Source organism: Astyanax mexicanus, chromosome 14 (genome assembly GCF_023375975.1).
Source record: "Astyanax mexicanus isolate ESR-SI-001 chromosome 14, AstMex3_surface, whole genome shotgun sequence".
In the NCBI taxonomy this organism is placed as follows: Eukaryota; Metazoa; Chordata; class Actinopteri; order Characiformes; family Acestrorhamphidae; genus Astyanax; species Astyanax mexicanus.
The window spans coordinates 6783755-6806476 of NC_064421.1; the positions used below are offsets into that span (position 1 = coordinate 6783755).

General features: G+C 39.6%; 1 protein-coding gene across 1 annotated transcript in view; it reads left to right on the top strand.

The window, feature by feature from the left end:
• The window catches only part of adck1 (aarF domain containing kinase 1), a 248162-nt gene that overhangs the window by 183603 nt on the left and 41837 nt on the right, over positions 1-22722 (top strand). Inside the window, exon 9 of the mRNA XM_049463856.1 lies at positions 3592-3789. Within this exon, the coding sequence (XP_049319813.1) occupies positions 3592-3789 (198 nt within the window). The remainder of the gene's footprint in view (positions 1-3591; positions 3790-22722) is intronic.

A 22722-nucleotide genomic window follows, 5' to 3' on the forward strand; every position in this document is an offset into this window, starting at 1 on the left:
TGTCGTACGAAGTTTTCCCATTGAAATGAATGGGGGGCCCAGAGTTCCATCTCACACACGAGCAGCTCTGCGCACGGAACCCCTTCTCTCCCCTGCTCCTCCAGTACTGTGAGTGTATGGAGGAGCTGCTGTATGGAGCAGCTATCAGTCAAAAGTTTGGACACCCCGGCACCCCAGCCAGGGCTTAGCAACCACCTAATAACTGCTTAGCAACCACCTTAGCAACCACCTGGAAAACGTTAGCAACTGCCTAGCAACCACTTAGCAACTGCCTAGCAACCACTTGGAAAACGTTAGCAACTGCCTAGCAACCACTTAGCAACTGCCTAGCAACCACCTGGAAAACGTTAGCAACTGCCTAGCAACCACTTAGCAACCACCTGGAAAACGTTAGCAACTGCCTAGCAACCACTTAGCAACTGCCTAGCAACCACTTGGAAAACGTTAGCAACTGCCTAGCAACCACTTAGCAACTGCCTAGCAACCACCTGGAAAACGTTAGCAACTGCCTAGCAACCACTTAGCAACCACCTGGAAAACGTTAGCAACTGCCTAGCAACCACTGAGCAACCACCTGGAAAACGTTAGCAACTGCCTAGCAACCACTTAGCAACTGCCTAGCAACCACCTGGAAAACGTTAGCAACTGCCTAGCAACCACTTAGCAACCACCTGGAAAACGTTAGCAACTGCCTAGCAACCACTTAGCAACTGCCTAGCAACCACTTGGAAAACGTTAGCAACTGCCTAGCAACCACTTAGCAACTGCCTAGCAACCACCTGGAAAACGTTAGCAACTGCCTAGCAACCACTTAGCAACCACCTGGAAAACGTTAGCAACTGCCTAGCAACCACTTAGCAGCTGCCTAGCAACCACCTGGGATATGTTAGCAACTACCTAGCAACCACTTAGCAACCACCTGGAAAATGTTAGCAACTGCCTAGCAACCACTTAGCAACTGCCTAGCAACCACTTGGAAAACGTTAGCAACTGCCTAGCAACCACTTAGCAACCACTTTAGAAATGATAGCAACTGCCTAGCAGCCACTTAGCAACCACATGGAAAACGTTAGCAACTGCCTAGCAACCACTTTAGAAATGATAGCAACTGCCTAGCAACCACTTAGCAACACCTTAACAACCACTAGGAAAACGTTAGCAACTGCCTAGCAACCACTTAGCAACCACTTTAGAAATGATAGCAACTGCCTAGCAACCACTTAGCAACCACATGGAAAACGTTAGCAACTGCCTAGCAACCACTTTAGAAACGATAGCAACTGCCTAGCAACCACTTAGCAACACCTTAGCAACCACCTGGAAAACGTTAGCAACTGCCTAGCAACCACTTAGCAACACCTTAGCAACCACCTGGAAAACGTTAGCAACTGCCTAGCAACCACTTAGCAACCACTTTAGAAATGATAGCAACTGCCTAGCAACCACTTACCAACACCTTAGCAACCATTAGGAAAACATTAGCAACTGCCTAGCAACCACTTAGCAACCACTTTAGAAATTATAGCAACTGCCTAGCAACCACCTAGCAACACCTTAGCAACCACCTAGCAACACCTTAGCAACCACCTAGCAACATCTTAGCAACCACCCCGGATACCATAGCAACACCTTAGCAACCACCTAGCAACCACCTAGAAACACCTTAGCAACCACCCCGGATACCATAGCAACACCCTAGCAACCACGTAGCAACATCTTAGCAACCACCCCAGATACCATAGCAACACCTTAGCAACAACCTAGCAACACCCTAGCAACCACCTAGCAACACCTTAGCAACTACCTGGTATATGTTAGCAATTGCCTAGCAACCAGTTAGCAATAGCTTAACAACCACCTGGAAAACATTAGCAACTGCCTAGCAACAGCTTAGCAACCTTTTCAGAAATGATAGCAACTGCCTAGCAACACATTAGCAATCAAAAGTTTAACCAAAAGTTTTACGATTTCAGCATTTAAACAAGCGTTTTTAGATTTCAGCGTTTAATCAAACGTTTTTAGATTTCAGCGTTTAACCAAACGTTTTTAGATTTCAGCGTTTAATCAAACGTTTTTAGATTTCAGCATTTAACTAAATGTTTTTAGATTTCAGCGTTTAACCAAACGTTTTTAGATTTCAGCGTTTAATCAAACGTTTTTAGATTTCAGCATTTAACCAAATGTTTTTAGATTTCAGCGTTTAACCAAATGTTTTTAGATTTCAGCGTTTTTAGCATTTAGCGTTTAGCCAAAAGTTAACAGCATATCAATGACTCTTCACACTCTTCAGACGGAAAAAGCTTAGCAACCATTTTAACTTTTTAACGTTATTAGCGTTCTTTTCCAAGCCAACTTAAAGTTCGTTCACGAACTTTACCTTTTCTAGTTAAGTGTTGAAGTTGTAAAGTGGTGCTATTCACTCACTGCATGTTAATGATGCATCTCTGTTTGGGTCTCTCTCTCTCCCCCTCTCTCTCTCTCTCCATCTCTCTCTCCTTCTGTCTCTCTTTGTCTCTCTACCTTATTTCTTATTTATCTCTACCTCTGTCTCTCTCTCTCCATCTCTCTTTCCTTCTGTCTCTCTTTGTGTCTCTCCCTCATTTCTCTCTCTCTCTCCTTTTCTTTCTCTCTCTGTCTCTTCCTCATTCTCTTATTCTCTCTCTCTCGCTCTCGCAAATTCAAATTGGCTTTACTAGCATGACTGTTCTAAAAAATACATACAAATGTCAAAATCGAATCTATAGTTAAACAACAAACAAAATGTTAACATAACGAACATATAAATTAAATAAAAAAAATCACAATAATAATAACAATAATAACAATTGTAAAAACAACAATAATAATAATAACAATGCTTTTATGAAGTTTAATATTTAAAGGTTAGTTTTGATGTAAAATAGGATCAATTTCAAGTATATTTTCTTTACCTAGCACAACATTTCTGTAATAAAATTGCAACTTTTAACTATTAACATTTAAAATAATAATAATCTATTAAATGATAATAAAAAGATAAGAAACTGCACAAGTTTTGAAGTTAGGAAGACTGTATTAAAGCTCTACAGGAACACTGCTAAATGCTAAATTATTCTGTGAACAAAAAGTGTTAAACAAACCAGAATTTAAAGTTTTATACTTTAGATTCTTCTAAGTATGTATCACATTTATCTTTGAGGAAAGATCTGAACACTCTTGGTTTAATTTTAATCTCAGTGTCTTCATGAGGGAGATTCACCTGAAATATTTTTTTTCATTGTCTTGAAGTTAGGAGTTCCTGGAGGTGCTGAACAATAGTTGGGTTTAGGTTTAGGGGATTGGTCAGATGGAGGATAAACCCTTATTATTTTCTGCATGATTCCACATGTGTTTTCATGTCTTTATTATTAATTATTGTAGAAAATAAATTGAATAAAGAAAAATTTAAATATTGAATGAGAAGGTATGTCTCAACATTTGATTAGTACTGTATTTTTTTTTTATTTATAAAAAAATATATATAGAATATTCCAGACATATTTCGATCAGAAGCTCCAGTTAGCTCCCCCTGTTTAAAGTGTCTCCCTGTATGTGTATTTGCCCCTGCCCTAGATGCTGAACCAGGACTTCCGCATGGACTACTGCAGACTGTGGCAGAGTTTGATAAAGGGGGACATGAAGGGCATCGAGCGGTACAGCAGGCGACTGGGGGCTGGTGACCTGTACCCTCTGTTCGCCTGCGTCCTCACCGCCCGCTCCTGGACCTCCGTCAGCACAGGAATCAGCCAGACGCCCGTCACTCACTCTGAGGTACTGCTCTGTTTCAGCACAAGCGTACACAGCCCACCTAAAACTAGTACACAGTATCACACAGGACGATAATAGAGACTGATCTGCTTTAGAACAATGTTAAACTGTATGATGTGAAATAGAAAGCACAAATAATATAAAAGAAGAAAAAAAGAAAACAAAAAAGCTAAATTAATAACAATTATAAAGCACCGGAAAGGCCTCGGCATACTTCATGCGGAGACGACGTTCGCGTGGCTCTAGCGAAAAATGTGGAGTAATTGCGGAGAAAACGAACAGGCGCGGACGTCGCACAGGGGCTTCGTTCGTCGTGTCGTGCACATGAAAGCTGGGCGAACTCCACGGCCGAAGACACAACGCGACAAAGGCTGTGATTGGTCGTTAAAAAAGAGGCGTGCCAAGAAAACAAACATGGACGATTTTGAAGAAATCTTCTAGGGTATGTTTATACACCTCGAGTATTTCACACGTTGCCATACCGGAGCTTGTTTAGACAGAGCGCGATGGTTTTCCGGTAGTCATGAAACTAAGCTTTGCTAACGTAACAGCACCACCTGCAGTTGTGGAGCATGCGAGACAGGCAAAGCGAAGCCGCAGAAAGTATGCCAGCTCGAAAGCTCGCGAAAGCGCCCTTGACTTCGTGCAATGCTCACGAAATTCGTTTCGCTGGAAGTATGCCGAGGCCTTCAGACAGAGCAAACTGAATTTTAGAAAGGGAAAAAATTATTAATTAATTCCATAAACATATACCCCCATACCTGGACATTTACATTACTTTACATTACCCAAAACTTGACCAATACAAAAGAAGTGTTACTATAACTTTTATTTTTTTTTTGTTTTAATAGTATCGGGTTTTTAAATCCTTCTTTGGCCAAAAACAGTTTTAATATGTGTTTTTTATGAAACCATCAAATTATTACTTTGTCAAAACCTGCTATTTATATTGGCACTTTGATGTACATGATGATGAGTACTGTGTGAACATCAGTTTGAGTCACTTTAATACTGTATTTTTTTTATTTTTTATTATTATTATAAGGTGCACTATCAATGAACATCTATTTTCTGGTCTATTTTTTAATGCATAAAGTGCACTGGATTATAAGGCGCATTAAGCAATACTGTTAAGGATGCCTATATCAAAGTGAGCAAGGGTGTTGTCATGTTTCCCTTCTAATGGAGAAGCTATGGCTAAGTAAATAAAACTGTAATTCTTATTAAAAAAAACTAGTCAAACGAGCACTGGTTGTTAATCTGCACAGATTTGTCTCTTGAAAACTGTTTACTTGGGTGTGTAAAGCACTTTTTACGTTTTTTTACAGTAGGCTTAGATTTCCAATATTTTGTCTAAGGGTGTAATTTCAGAAAAGTTTCTCCAGCACTAAGGCTGGGTGCAGCAGCATTAGCATTAGTCGCTAATCGCAGCGCTATGGGTGCGTAAATACCGCACGATAATGCTAGACTGGGGAAGCCTGAGTGTTCCGGTAACTCAGGGTGCTATCAGCTAGCGGTTCTTCCCACTTAACTTGTTTTATCATGGCTAACACGCAGACTACAGTCCACTATACTTACTTCTGAATGGTAAAAGAGCTAGTGCTGCTGTTAGCGGCTAATGCTAAAGCTGCTGCACCCAGCCTTAGTGCTGGAGAAACTTCACTGAAAACTCACCCTTATAATGCTGTATTTCAGCAGAGTGGCTTTACTGCTCCTTAATACCTGACTGGTAGAATTCATACATAAGGCGCACTGGATTATAAGGTGCATTAAGGATTATATAGGAATTTTTTTTTAGTGCATTTTATAATATGAAAAATACAGTGTGAGATCTGATAGGTATCCAATGCATGCAATGTGAAGGGCATAGTATAGTTATTTTAGAATTTTGTGCACATGGAGAACTTACTCTTTTAGCAAAATGTCAAGTAAATAGTTTAGTTTTTAATCAAATGGACATGATTGAAATACCCTCTAGTTTCTAGAAAGATCCAAACTTTTGATGCTGCTGTGGCACACAGCTACTATCCAGTGCGCTCTCCCACAGAGGATACTCCAAACTAATCCAGGACTTCCACTTTGCTCTAAATGGCTCAAAAGCTGCAGCAGCTGCAGCACGTTTATCATGAAGCGAACAAAGCCCACCTGTTTAAGTAGTGCCGGAGCTGCACACCTGGGTGCCCAGGTGGATGGCCTGTTGGCCTGCTGGCCTGCTGGTCGGAGCAGTCGTGTATGAGTAGCGCCGGGCGTGTTTTGGGACGGTGATGGAGCTCTAAAGGCTCAGGGCAGGGCCAGGACCTGGATCTCTCTCCACAGCCGGAGCTGCCCTCTGTGGGGGAGGCCAGGCCATCTGTGGAGTGTCAGGGACATTTATTTATACATCCGTTACATAAGCCTTAACTGCACTCAGCGTGGCACGCTGACTACGAGCAATTCACATCACTTGTGGACAGCTTAGCTTCAAGCGCCAGGCTGCAGGCGTATGGCTAGCTATTAAAAAACACATGTACGGGGCAGAAAAAGGAGCAATTGAATATTTCCGCATCAGACATTTTTGACAGCCTGTGATTGCCTGTAAATGTGACTACTAGGCTTGATTAAAATAGCTATTATTAGGAAAAAAACAAATATCTATCTAGAATATATAATTTTATTTTACTTTTTTATTTTAAACTTTTTCCCCATTTTGTACCTATTTAGCTAGGTCAATTGTCCTAGCCTTTTAGCTGCTACTCAGCTGTATATCCCCCATCACTAGTGAGGTCACAAGGAGGTAAAGAAGGGTGAAGACTAGCACCTCCAACATATGTGAAGTCAGCAGCTGCCTCTTTCCAGCTGCTGCTGACGCAGCATTTCTGAGTATCCAGGACTCGGTTCTGATACATCAACTCACAGATGCATTGTGCTGATCGACATCACCTTAGGAGTGATGAGGAGAAAGAGTGCCATCTACTGTACCCACCCAGAGAGAGCAACGTTAATTGTGCTCTCTCATGGCTCTGGCAGCTGATAGCAAGCTGCATGATTCGGACAAGTTTAGACTAATGTATATATATAAATATTTGTAAACACCCTTTCTAATGAATACATTTAGGTTGTTTCAAGTTGCATGTAATGATGCTGACACAAATGTACAAATATGAACTGTATACACACACAGACTTTCTGTTCTGTGTAGAAACTTATTGCTATTATAATAGGTCTCCCTGGAGGAGACAAACAACCATGAACATGCTGACATCATGCTTAATGCCTCAAAACCTTAAATATTAAACATACGACTGGGTCCAGGAGTCACACGTATGTGCTAGTCTGTCTGCATCAATCAGAGCTTCTGCCACTTTATTCTTTGTTTCACTGTAGACTTGTGGCACTGCTTTATCGCTATAAAAGCTATATGAAGGTAAAGCGTACCCTGGGTCCAGCATATTAACCATAACCTCAAACCCCTTGCCTTTGACTGAGCTGTATACTTGTAAATGGATGGAGTGTGAAATATTCACAGCAGGAAGTTTGTTGCATTGCTCCAGAGTTTGCTGGTCTGTTGCTGCTTTTGGATGCTTTTTAGCTTCTTTTAGCTCATCCATTGCAATCCATTGTGCTCATTTTAAGCTCTCTCTTCCCATTGTAAAATCCATATCCATAATGCCAGCGGACTCCATTAAGATGGAGATGGAGCCGGTTATCTAACTGGCTAACTAGCTAGCTTGCCGTACGGTGGCCTAGACGGCCTTCTTCTACAGTGGCCAAGAGGACGCGTAATGCAGTATGCAGTACTGTCTGGAGTAGGAGCGGCAAAAAATAAAACCTAAACGTACTTTTAAATGGATTTGAATTGATTCAGAATCGCCAGGACTAGGAATCGCTAGGACTAGGCAACCTACGAGTGTAGAGCAGGATCTACGGGCCCAGCTGCAGCATCTGTGGATACATTTACTGCAGGAACCACCATGACCATCCATATCTCATCCTATATCCAGGCTGTAGAGGAACCCAACAGGGTAGTAGAGCATCCTTTAATTTGTACAGCTTTTTTTCACCCCAATAATTGTAATGTTATTTATTACTATTTTTCCAGTTGTGTTCATGTATTTGCAGTTATACTTATTTTACCAACAATCACTCAGCCCTTTTTTTTTTTTTTTAGCTATTTCGCTGTGCTTTAATTGGCTGTTGTGGGTGGTGATTGCGTCTATTGTTATTATATTAATGTTATTAAGTCAGTTTGCTCTGTTCTGTGAGCCGTTTTGAGAGCTCTTTACTGCAGGTGGCTTTTATTTGTGGTTTCATGGCCAGAAAGCTTAGCAGAGATAATTACGGCCTGGTCTGTGGTCCCTCTCACAGGGTGTGCTTTTACTGAGCTGCTTAACCCCCCCACCCTCGCCACCACCCCCATCACCACCACCACTACCTCACCACCCCCCCCCCCCCCCCCCCACTCTTCACAGCAGTTTGGCTTTCTCCACTGAAACGCAGCAGCGTCTTCTCAGTAGCACTGCCCCCTCCCTCCCTTCCACTCCATCAAATTACCAGGATGTTTTGAAGTAGTCTGGTCTCAGATAATTACAGGCAATTATAAAGGCTGTTTCCAAATGTACAGCTGTGACACTTGCAAAAAGGGAGGCTGTCTCATTTGCATAAGAAAGCAGAGATAAGAACATATTGTATTGCGAATGCAGGGAAATGGGCGTTAAAACACAACAGGCAAAGAAAAGAGCCCAGTGCTGTGTGTGTGTGTGTGTGTGTGTGTGTGTGTGTGTGAGAGAGAGAGAGAGAGAGAGAGAGAGAGAGAGAGAGAGAGCTATATGATTTGGTCGACGTTCATGTTTTATGACAGAGTTTGATTTGTCACCATCTTTTTTTTTTCTAATTTTCCTCTTCATTTCTTTTTGTTCTTCTTTATCTTCTTTTACTTGTTCTTTTCCTTCTTCTTATCCTCCCTTTTCTTCTTCCTCGTCTTTTTTCATTCTCTTTCATTATCATTTTTATTCTTCTATTTGTCCTTCTTCATATTCTTCTTTCATTTTATCCTGCGTTTTGTTGTTTTCTTCTTTTTCTTGTTCTTCACATTCATCTCCTCCACATTCTTTTTCTTCTCATTTATTGTTTCTGTTTTGCTTCTTCATCTTTTTTATTTAATCAAGTTTTCTATTTCTTCTTTCCCCTCTCCACCATCTCATTCTTCTCTTTCTTCTCTTGTCTTTCTTCTACTGCTTCTACCAACTGTCCACCAATGTCAATAGGTGTTAATTTCAGGTTAAATGTTGGAAAAAAAAAATACCTCAGGATAACATCTAATACTGTTACCTGCCTGAAGGGCTCCCCCTTATTCTCTCCTTCTTCCTTATCTATGTCTTCTCTTCTTCTTTCTCCTCCTCCTTTTCCTTCCTCATCCTCTTTTTACTTGTTGCTTTCACTCACTCTCTCTCTCTTTCTCTTTCTCTCTTTCTCTCTCTCTCTCTCTCTCTCTCTCTCTCTCTCTCTCTCACACACACACAGCTATCTGTTGAGTCTCATTTGGCTGTGTTCATGTGGATCACCTTGCAGAGCAGTGTGAGCAGATGGGGGCAGTGTTTTGTAGCTGTAGATGATCAGCTCACACCTGGCTGTGGTGACCTCTCCTCATCCAGTCACATTTCCACTGCTGGACACCACTCACCACTCAGACTCACCACACACCCTGTGCCAGCTTGTAGTTGTGGCTAAAAAAATATATATATTTTTATTCAGAATGATTGTACCATTACATTGTAAATATACCTAAAGGAGCAGATTACACATTATACACACTGCATTAGTCAGGCAGAAGTTATGAGATAGCAGTATGTGATCAGGAAGTGTTACCTTATTGAAAGATGGAAGGGACATTGCTGTAGTGAAGTTGTATTCCTCTTACACAGTGTCACATGTACTGTGTATACTTTATAAAAGTCTAGAATTGTCTGTATGAACCAGTGGTGTGTGATATGGTCCTATAATAATATTGCAATATGTCCTGGTATTTTTGGGGAATGACATTTGAGGAGCATTGTATGGTAACACTTTATATGGATAGTCCATAAAATATGACAGATACTCAACTAACATTAAATTGCATGTCTATTAAATGCAACTAAACTCTTATTAGAATTTAAATTATTCTCTATACAAGCTAATCTTATACTCTTACCCTAAGTCTACCCCTAACCATAAATCAACCATAAAACCTAACCCTAACCTTTGCAGCATCCCGCTAATGATGAAACACATCCTCATCAACTGTGCTGCATATAACTATATAAGACAGTCTTACTACCAAGAAAAAAAAACATAAAATACATCAGGGAAGATTTTAAAGTTCTTATCGCATCTGAACCTCAAACACCTAATTTAATACATATGTAGCGAGAAATAGACAAATAGCCAAATATGTGCTGAAGTGGCAGTAAAACCCCAACAACCAATACCCAAAATTTAAATCTAACCATAAACCCTAAAAGGTTAAGATTCCATAGAGAATTATTTCCTTTTACTCTGGAGTTCAGGTGTGTTACTTTGAATAATACACTACTGCAACAAAATTAACTACATTTAAGTTGTCAATATTATTGCATATGATATGACATGGTCCACCCCTAATTGACATTTTTACCAGATTTGTAACAGAATGCAATTATCCAACATGTCATGATACTAATAATGCACTCCATATATCCAGGACTGAAGTAAAATAAATGATACTGGACAGATATAATCTGTCTCTAGTAGATATTTGGCAAATTTTCTTTTCGCTACAAGCAACAAAAAAGTGTTATCCTGATGGGTTTAAATAATATCACAATATTCAAAAACTTACGATATAAGAGATACCTAGTGGGAACAGAATTTGCATTCTTATATTCTTGGAAAGTTGCAAACCAACCACCAAATCATAGCACCATGGAACTGACTGAGCACAAGTTGATATTAAATTAAAAGTAGTTTAAATACGTATTTTAAATGCAGTAGGCTCCGCCCTGCACTCTATACTGCCAAAAGTATCTGCTGGCCTGCGTTGTTGTGTTTGGTAATGTAAGGCTTGTTTGGAGCTGTTCGGTCCATTCCATGATTCTCTCTACTCTTTACTGTTGTTAATCTAATCTGAAACTACATGAAGTTTGGAGGTGTGTAGTGATGTAGTGACTCTGCAGAAAGTTGATTCCAAGGTGTTATAATATCACTGACAGTTGGCTGTGGAATATTTAGTAGTGAGTAGTGAAATTTCACGACTGGACTTTTTGCACAGGTGCTGCACCCTATCACACAGTACCACAGTGCTGGAGTACACTGAGCTCCTGAGAGCCTGAGACACATTCTTTCACTAATGTTTGTAGAAGCAGTCCCAGCATGCCTAGCTGCTGCTTTTCCTATACACCTGTAGCCATGAAAGTGATTTTAAGAACGAAGTTCAAGTAGCACATTGATGCAATGCATTTAGAATTATAATTTATTGTGATGGATTATACACTAGAAAATCAGTCAATTCAATTGACACACTTAAATCAATTTATTTATTTATTTTTTTATCTCAAACTTTTTGCATTGATCTGCCTGGCTGCATTGGGAGTGAAGGCTTAGACTCTATATGTGACTCAACATATTCTTTTAAAAATAGTCCTCTACGTAATGTTGGCTTCAAATGAAGAAATGACTTATGACACATTAATGCAAGAGGCATAAGGAACTAATCAAAGCACTTCAGGAATCCTCTATTACATTTATTATATACTAATTAATGTGATGACGTGCAGAAAGCAAACATTGTAAGGCAAGTAAATAAATGATAAACAAATGTGGTTGGTGTGGTGCAGTGGATAACACAACCCTCTGCCAATGAGTTAACACATCATGTGGGTTCAATTCCCGGCCTGGGTGACTGAATGCTGCGCTACACCAATAAGAGTCCGTGGACAAGACTTCTAACACTACATTGACCCACCTCTGTAATTGAAATAACCTTGCAAGTCACTCTGGATAAGAGTGTCAGCTAAATGCTGTAAAAACTATGGTTCTTTATGGACTCTAAGCTAAAAGGGATATAGTAATTTGACTGGGTTCATCACACAGCGGGTGGCGCTGTTACATGCTTATGAGCCTTCTTTTAGCATTAGTGGACTATTTAAGCATCCCTTTCTTAAGGCATTGACCAAATAATGGAATAATGCAAACACCACATGAAACATCACATGAATAGGACTTTCAATCACAATTACAAAAGCGGCCATATGACTCATATTAGTCTGAATGCCAATTAACAGTATGTGTCAGTTATGAAAGCAGCCTGACAATCAGAGCTTTGATAGGCTCTCAAAGCAACAAGAGGCAGCTGACAGAGTTCCAGAGCCAGAGTGGTCAGAAAGATGGAATACTTATGCAATATGACAAGTAGCTCAATCTTGAAAACCAGCGAAAAATATGTTTATTTGCTTTATAAAAGATAAAGCCCTGGTTTAAATCACAGTTTTCATGTATCTTGGCATGTTCTTCTCCACCAGTCTTACACACTGCTTTTGGATAACTTTATGCCACTCCTGTTGCAAAATTTCAAGCGGTTCAGTTCCCACTGGTAAATAAGAGTTTGTTGTGGCATTCATATGCCCTCATTTTGTAAATATATTTCTGACACGACTTGAAGACAACATCCTTTCAGTGGAAAATCTTCTTTCAATATGTGGTTTAGACCAAGACTAGGTTTAATTATTTTCCAGTAAATTGAGATTAATTGAAAAAGTTTGGTTTAAAATGTTTTGAAGTCTAAGACTAGGCTGAATTTTTGTTCAGGAAACCAACCCTAAGTGATTAAGCCTTGTTGTGGACTATATTTCCCTTTTCAATGGAAAATCTCTATTTAAAATGCTTTGTAGCCCAAAACTAGGCTTAATTCTCGTCCAGGAAACCAACACTTGGTGATTAAGCCATGTTGTTGGTTATTTTCCTTTCAATGGAAAATCTCTATTTAAAATGCTGTGTAGTCTGAGGCTATGCTAAATTCCTGTCTGGAAAACTGCCCCTTAATCTTTTTTGCCATGCACTTTGGTTATTTGCTGCGTTGCACACTAACCACCAAATCACAGCACCATGGAACTGATTGAGCACAAGCTGTGAAGAAATTTAAACTCATTTTGATAAGAAATTTAAAGACCTAGTTTCAGTGCAATTTCAGTCTGGCATCTAAATCCAGAACAGCCTGATATTTCTGTGATTTTTCCAGCAGAATGTGAGATAGAAAAGCGCTGCAGTTGTGATTACCACAGAAATTATTCCACTGTAATCATAGGTGCATCCTCTATAATAGAGCTCAGCAACCTATATAATTGTAGGCTGTATATAATGCACCCTAACAAGCTCAGCTCTTATCTGATGTAGCCTACATAGGGAGAAACATCACGCTGCATAGGACTTTATTTTAGAGCTGTGTAAAACAAAAGGCACAGATGGGCTCCTTCTATTGTCTCTGGCTGTGCACACACTTGAATTTGACTGCTAATTTCTGGTGAATGGGCTTTGTGCTCCTAATTTGCTGAGGTTTAACAGTAATGGAATGTAATATCGCAAAGAGAAAGAGGCAAATATTTGCTCATCTTAGCCCCTCGTGAACAAGCACCCTCCGACTCCTGAGCTGTGAAGCACTCTTATAACTGCACAGAGTGATCCATTTTCATGTTTAGCCGTTGCTCTTAGTGTAGCTATTTAAATGTATGAGCTGAGTAATATGATTGGCTGAGATGATACTCAAGCAATTGAACACGAGAGAGTGTGTTATCACAAATAACACACAACTGAAGAGTGTTATACAACACCGATAACAGTTATTCAATGTAAAGAAATTAATAAAGCAAAGAACACCTGAACCATGAAATATATACACTTTCATATACACTCTAAATCAGTCTATGTCAGTTTGGCTGCCCAGTGCTGGATAAAGTATTTGTCTTTGCTCAAGCATTGGGATAAACAATTATTAATAAATAGAGTACATTTTATACTCTGATTATGATTGGTTGGCTAACATTAAACAACTGCAAAAAAAACAATAAAAAACATAATCCCTGAAGCTAATTTATATAACTGTTTATATAACTGAAAGAGGTCCTAACCCAGCAGCTGAAACTACTCAAAACTAATAACTACCCAACACAAAACTTTCATCTAACAGCTAAACTAGCCAAAACTACTTAAACAAGAGGAACTACCTGTTTAGGTAATGGCGCTGCTATACTCCTGAATATATAAAACCTATGTGGATGTATAAAGACTTTTTAAAATATGTGAGTCTTGGTCCTCCCAAGGTTTCTTCCTCTTTCAGCTCTGAGGGAGATTTTCCTTGCCTCCACGCTCCACGCTCACTGGGGGTTCTGTATTCTGTATTTTCTATGTTTAATGTTTTGCCAGATTCCTTGTCCTGTTGTCATCTTTCTGTAAAGCTGCTTTAGGACAACATCAGTTGTAAAAAGCGCTTCACAAATAAATTTGATTTGATTTGAAGCCAACTAGTAACAATTAACTACCCAACACAAAACGTTCAACCAATAGCTAAACTAGCCAAAAATACCCAAACAAGTGGAACTAGCCAATCAGCTAAACTTGTTAAAACTAACTTCCCAACACAAAACATTAATTCAGAACTACCCAAAAAGAGGAACTAAACAAGCAGTTAATCTGCTTAATACTACCCAAAATCAGGCATTAACACAGCAGCTGAACTACTCAAAACTGACTTTCCAACACAAAACATTCATCCAGCAGCTAAACTAGCCAAAACTACCCAAACAAGAGGAACTAACCATTCAGCTAAATTAGTAAAAACTAATTACCCAACACAAAATATTCATCCAACAGCTAAACTAGCCAAAACTACCCAAACAAGAGGAACTAACCATTCAGCTAAATTAGTAAAAACTAATTACCCAACACAAAATATTCATCCAACAGCTAAACTAGCCAAAACTACCCAACAAATAGAACTGACCAAGCAGTTAAACTGCTTAAACTACACAACCCTGTGGAAATAACCCAAAATCAGACATTAACACAACAGCTGAACTGCTCAAAACTAACTACCCAACACAAAACATTAATTCAACAGCTAAAATAGCCAGATCTATCCAAGAAGAGGAACCAAACCAGCAGTTAAACTGCTTAAACTACACAACCCTGTGGAAATAACCCAAAATCAGGCATTAACACAGCAGCTGAACTACTCAAAACTGACTTTCCAACACAAAACATTCATCCAGCAGCTAAACTAGCCAAAACTACCCAAACAAGAGGAACTAACCATTCAGCTAAATTAGTAAAAACTAATTACCCAACACAAAATATTCATCCAACAGCTAAACTAGCCAAAACTACCCAAACAAGAGGAACTAACCATTCAGCTAAATTAGTAAAAACTAATTACCCAACACAAAATATTCATCCAACAGCTAAACTAGCCAAAACTACCCAACAAATAGAACTGACCAAGCAGTTAAACTATTAAAAACTGACTTCCCAACACAAAACATTCATCCAACAGCTAAACTAGCCAAAACTACCCTACAAATAGAACTGACCAAGCAGTTAAACTGCTTAAACTACACAACCCTGTGGAAATAACCCAAAATCAGACATTAACACAACAGCTGAACTGCTCAAAACTAACTACCCAACACAAAACATTAATTCAACAGCTAAAATAGCCAGATCTATCCAAGAAGAGGAACCAAACCAGCAGTTAAACTGCTTAATACTACACAACATTGTGGAAATAACTCAAAATCAGGCATTAACACAGCAGCTGAACTACTCAAAACTGACCCAAACAAGAGGAACTAAACAAGCAGCTAAACTAGTAAAAACTAATTACCCAACACAAAACATTCATCCAACAGCTAAACTAGCCAAAACTACCCAACAAATAGAACTGACCAAGCAGTTAAACTGCTTAAACTACCCAACCCTGTGAAATTACTCAGCAGCCAAACTACACAAATATCAATCATTGTGTATATAACCCAACAACAGGCACTTACCCAAAAACTAAACTACTTAAAACTAACTACCCAACACAGAACAGTAATTAAACCTATTGTCTTTTGTGCAGTATAGCCAAAAAACACTTCTTTTAGCCTCAAACACTTTTTATACACACAGCTTTTTCTTTATTTGTGTTTACATTTGAGGAAGAGCTAAAGGGTGTCTTCTGCCCACATTATCTGTTGCAAACGGCTGTGGATCCATAATAGTATAGACAGCTATCTCATGGGAGTCATTATGTCAGATGATTGCTCTGTGTGCTCAAATAACAGCATAAAGGAAATAACTCAACAACAGGTACTAACCCAGCAGAGAAACTATCAGCCATTTTACACATGTTCTCCTGGAGAAATGCTCCACTGTTTCACTGCACAGAATTCAGAAATCAGTTGAGACCAGATACATTACATATACTGAATTATCCACCTTATATTTCATGATAAGAATGATGCTGCCATCTTTCTTTGCTTTCAGTGAAAAGCAGTTCACACTGATTAGTACTACTCTTGCTGTAATATATATATATATACTGGGCTCCAAGAGGTCCAGCTGACTGAAGCACTACCACTATGATAGGAATATTGCTGGTTCGAATCCTGGTCATGCAGCTTGCCATCAGCTGTCAGAGCCCAGAGAGTGAGATTACAATTGGCCTTGCTCTTTGGGTGGGTAGATGGCGCTCTTTTCCTCATCACTCCTAGGGTGATGTCGATCAGCATGATGCGTCTGTGAGCTGATGTATCAGAACCGAGTCGCTGCGCTTTCCTCCAAGCGTGCTGTGATGCTACTCAGCAAGAGGCAGTGGCTAACTTCACATATATCGGAGGAGGCATGTGCTAGTCTTTACCCTTCTGGTGTGTTGAGGCATCACTAGTGACTAGTGATAGTAGTCCAAATGAGTGGGTTGGGTTATTGACTTTGTGAATTGGGAAGAAAATGGGATAAAAATTATAAATAATTAACAATAAATACTTTATTTTGCTGGGAGTCAATGCTTTAGCACCAAAACCTTCAGTGTGTCTAATTTCTCTCTTTACTTTATCTCTTTACCTTCTAGTTTTTCTTCCCTTTTTTTCTTTTTTTTTCCACTCATGCCATTCTCTCTTCTTCTCTCTCTCTCTACCTCCCGCGGTCTGCATGCTGCCTGCGCTGGCTGCACGGTCCAGAGGGGCAAAAGGGATTGGAAAGTAATCTGTTTGAAAGTCTTATGAACTCTGTAAAGCCCTTTACTTACTGTGAGGAGCTAATACCTGTGCATATATGAAGCCTGCGTGTGCATGTGTGTGTGTCCTTGTTTATATATAATATCTGGACAAAAACATCCTGACTTTGTAGGACAACCTATTTTGGGCTACTGAGAATGGAGGTAGGTTAAAGATAGGATTAGGGATCATATGGTTTGACTTACATATGTAGTCATGCGTAGCTGGGAGTCTAAAAGGGTTTAACTGGCCTCGTTTGCTCTTCTCTGAGTTTTTTCTTTTAAAATTCTGTACATATTCTCTATTGGGGACAAGTCTGGAATATTTTCAGCACCCATACGTACCCTTTTCTACCTCAGCCATTGCTTTGTGATGTGTGCAGCATATGGTTTTGCATTGTCTGGTTGAACAATGCTTGGATGTCCTTGGTTGGGTTGGGTTGGGTAGTCGAGTTTAACGCCACATCAGCTCGTCGGCTATTTCGTGGCAGGAAAGGTACTGTCTAATCACAAGGTTCTACGATCTAAGCCATCGCAAGGCAGACAGACACAGACAGACACACAGACACATTCACTCACACACTCACACCTAAGGGGCAATTTCAATCAAGTTCCAATTAGCCTGAACGTGCCGTCCTTGGACTGTGGGAGGAAACCGGAGAACCCGGAGGAAACCCACGCAGACACGGGAGAACGTGCAAACTCCACACAGAAAGACCCGGGACGCCCCAGCCGGGAATCGAACCCAGGCCGTCTTGCTGTGAGGCGGAAGTGCTACCCACCGCGCCACCGTGCCGCCCGGATGTCCTTGGTAAATAAAAGATGTTTCCTCGAAGGCAGCATAAGATGTTGCTGATAACAGTTTGAATGGTCCTTTCCCTGTTTGGTCCAGAGCTATCGGGATCCATTTCTTTAAGAAAATCAGGAATGATGCATTGCTTTTAAGGGATCGCTGATAAAAGAGTTTAGCTTAGGATTGTGCTCTGGCCCTTTACATACTGAAATTCCTCTTAATTCCTAGAAACTTTTAATGCTATTGTGCACTATAGAGGATGAAATATGATAATTCCTTCCAGTCTTTCATTGAGGAACATTGTTTTTAAACATTGCAATAATTTTCTCATGCATTGGTTGACAAACTGTATATTTTCTGCCCATCTTTTACTCCTTTTGTGCATGCTGTTTTACAATCACTTATTTTAATCACTTATCACACCTTTTTTTATTCTGAATTAGAACTTTTTTTTTTAATTGAATAGACAAACATGAAATCATTTGAAATCTTATAGTTATGCTGTACTGAAATTTAAAGGAGAACTCCGGTGTAAAATTGACTTTTGCTGTAGTAAAACATGATAAAGAGTACTAACATTTGTTGAATGGCACACCTCCATTCTCCCAGAGCTTTCCGATATCCAGTCATTTTATTCCAATTGTTCAAACATGCTTTAGAATGAATGATATGGGGCATATTTGTCCCCTGCAGATAAATTGCTTTTTACACCATTATCCAGGCTAAAAGTAGCTCCACACCACATTGGTAGAATCCGGAGAGCCCTGGCATTTAAAACAAGGCATTAATAACTTAAAAAGTGCACAAGAAGCGTATTAAATAACGCTGTTTACAATATGTATCATAACCTATATCTCCATAAAGCCATGATCAGTAGAGTGATGAGGTGCGCCCGGAGATGTAGGTTATGCTACGAGTTGTCCACCAATGGAGTGTGGAGCTACTTTTAGCCTGGATAATGGTGTAAAAAGCGTTTTATCTGCATTGGAAAAGCTGTGGGAGAGCGGGGGTGTGCTATTTAACAAAGGTTAGTACTTTTTATCATATTTTACTACGGGAAAAAGTCAAGTTTACACTGGAGTTCCCCTTTAAGCCAAAGTAAGTGTATGGAAACCTGCTCTTATGCTTTCTTTGTACTGTAGTAATATACAGTACATTGAATGCATGCATGACTTCATGTCTAAAAACAAGTTCATAAGTGTGTGTGGGAGAGTGTTTGTGTGTGTGTGTGTGTGTGTGTGTGTGTGTGTGTGTGTGTGTGTGCTCGCGCTGCGACACTAAAGAAGAAGAGATATACAATAGTTCTCACTCTTTGAATCTGGTCTGGACATCTTCACTGTTTTATTGGAGGCTGTTTGTGTCTGAGAGACAGAGACGGAGAGAGGGAGGGAGAAAGAAAAGAGCGAGAGAGGCTGAAAGGAATGAGTAATTTCTTTCTCCTTCATCCTCGCGCAGATAAAACATCCATGGTGAAATTAGGCGGTGACTTAGATGAGCCAGGCTTTGTAGACATCAAATCCCAATAATGAGGGCCGGCAGCCGAGAGAGCGCGCCCAGATTTGGAGTTTGATTGACAGGGCGTCTAGCAGCCCCGCTCGCAGTTATTACTAATGCTTTCAGCATCACCTTTTCAATTACTGCCAGTGTTTTGCCCTGCTGGGCGAGAGGAGCACTGATTGGCTGCATGTACAGTGCGCAGCGAGAGGTAATTTGTGTCTGTGCTTTTAGCTAGTCATACAGTGTTTCAGTGCACTTTGCACTTATACATATGCAGGAATGGTGATGAATCTACTGGGCTCTGCAATGTGGCAGCAGAGACAATCAGACGGAAACAGAGAGAGAGCTCTGTTGGAGTTTACAGAACTGTGGTTATGGTTATGGGTCAGGACGTTGTGTAAAATAAAAATAAATGTAAATAAACCAGAATTCCATGATTTACAGATCTCATAGACTCATATTTTATTTACAATAGAACATAGAGCATATGGTCTCTGTCCAAACAAAAACAAATATCTCCAACTCTTGTTAATTTGTACAGTTTAAAAAGTATTCACAGCCCTTGAATTTGTTCCACATATTTAATGTTGCACCCACAAATTAAATGTAGTTTAATGGGATTTTATTTTATACAAACACAAAGTAGCAAGTAATTGTCAAGTTAAAGAATTAAAAAATATATATTATACAACATTATTAAGAAATAAAAATCTAAAAAGTGTGGTATGCATTTCCATTCAGCATCCTGTTCTGTACCAAATGGATGATGAAGGAACACAAGGAATCATTAAAAAGTTAAACCAAAATACTCTGTAAAGCATTTAGGTACTCTTAATGGGGAGCTGTTAACTTGTGGTTTCTCAGGCTGGTAACTCTGATAAACTTATTCAGTACAACAGAGAAAACTCTTGCTCTTCTGTTTCTGGGGCAGTCCTGATGAGAGCCATAATGTTTTTCATGTTCTTTTTTTGCTACTGCACTTAAAATTTTCTGATTGACTAACCTTAATTCCTTAAAGTACTTTTTTTTCTTTATTTAGTTGAGTAGTTCTTGCCATAATATGGATTAGAACATTACTATATAATAGAACTATTCACTGTATACGAACTCTACCTCTGATGTTATTTATTTTCATTTTCATACTGTCCCTCGTGCATGATGTTTCTGATTTGCACTGTAAAATTTGAGGAAAAACAAACTTACACCCTTACACTCTGCTAACATTATATAAATTTATTTGTATAGTTTTACAACTGATGTTGCAAAGCAGCTTTATAGAAACGTAATCGCAGGACAGAGAATCAGGTGTGTGCGTTCTAAAGTTATCTCTGACGTAACAATTTATGATTAATCTACATTGTCACACTTTTGGCATGAGTAAAAATATTAAGACACCTGCACATCCACAGTCTCTGCTGCCCAGGGAAGGATTTCTACTAATTTTTTTTGGAACATTGCATTATTTCTTTATTATGTTATCATTATGTAATTGGCATAAAAAATCACATCTTCTTTAAACTTAAGCATTTCATCCTTTTTGGGCCATAACTGGTTATATGATGGCACTAAAGAAACATTTAGAGCACCTTTTTTTTGTAAAAGTGTTTGTCAAATTCAATTCTAGCTTCTCTGAAAATGTTTTCAGTAATATTTTGCTTAAACAGCTGGTTTGACGGATTCTGAGTTGTGTTTTTATCCAGTAGAAAAACTGCAGTGTTTTTCAGTGAAATGAATGAACGCACCTTTCAGTTGGGAAATTAGATCAATACCAAAACCAACTACTTCTGTTTTCTTCTTTATTTTCCCTCTTGACATCTCCACTCACTCCAGCTGTCCTTGTAAAAAGAAAGAAATAAATAAATGTAAAAATGAAGCTCGCCTGGCTTCGTCTGAAGCGCGCCCAAGGCAAAAGCACTCCAACATTTTGATAAACACACGCCATTAGTGTTGTAGGCAAAGTGAAGTGCTGGTCAATATGGGCCTGCCCTCTCGTTAGGGCGACTGTGGCAGGCGTCCTCAGATGAAAGGCCCGGCTCGCTCTCCATCAGACGCTCTGGCCTGCCTCTGCAATTATCCGCCAGTGCCTGCAGCCCCGGCCCCTAAAACCCTGGCCTTATTAGCCCTGCGTCGGGCTCTGTGTGCTGAGTGCTGTGCATTACACCCCTCTGTTTGTGTGTCTGTTTGTGTGTGTGTGTCTCTTTGCCTTTTAACATCCAGCCTGTCTATCTGGCTGTCTGTCACTGTCTCTCTCTCATATCAATCTATTTGTTTCTCTAGCTCAGCCCATCATTTACAGCAGCACAGCTGCAGCTTCTCCATATAGGAAATTATTACAGGGTCACATCAGGAATTATGTTTCATTAAAAGCCAGTCTACTCATAAATCTGTAAATTAGGAGATAGCTTTAAATGTATGTATTTAAATGGATACCTTGGAGCTCTATACAGTATGTGGCCTGTGCTAAAGACTGGGACCTGTGCAACCTGACTAGTCTTATTTACAGTATTGTAGTCATCAATAACCAATATTATAACCATTATTGGTACCCAGAAACATTGTAGCAATGTAAACCCACCATATTTTTGACCTTTAGAAAACATTAGAGCAATATAGGCCTACCACATATAATTTGTTGCCAAGAAATATAAATGTGAGGCCAATATAAGCCCACCAAACATCAGGTCAGTGTAGGCCCATCAACATTTTTTGGTTAACCACCACCCTATGTTGGCTGCAAAGAAAATATTTTGCAAGTGGAGGCCCAATAACTTGTTTATTGGTAATTAAATCAGCAAATATCAGGCCATTGTTGATCCAACATAAGAGCAATGTATGGCCCCCTATCAATACTGGTCTTCAGGTAACATTAGATCAATGAATGCTCACCAGCCAATAATGGTCTTTAAGTAACATCAAAGCAATGTAGGCTCACCACCCATTGTCAGTTGCCAACAAACAGTGCTGTCATTTGTCAGATATCAGCAGTCGTCAAAAACAAAAATTGAGCAACCTACTATTATTGGTCAGCAACAAAGGTGGTGTAAGCCCAGGAAACACATTGGCCTTTGCGTTATGCCTTTGCTGGCCAACCAATCTTTACTGAGCATCAGCCAACATCAGGTCAATGTAAGCCAATTATTGGTTGCCAAAAAACATAGTAACCCATAACTAGAAACATAGACACACATGACCCACCAGCCATTACTGATTGACAGCAAACATCAGACCAATGTTGACCCCCAACCATTATTGGTTGCCAAAAACATGAGAGCAACATAGGTCCACTTGCTATTATTGGTCACTATAGGACATCCAAAACATCATAAGCTCACAACAGGAAGGTTACCAGAAAGAAACACTCCAGTTATGAGCCTCCAATCAGAATTGGTTGGCAGCAAACACCAGACCA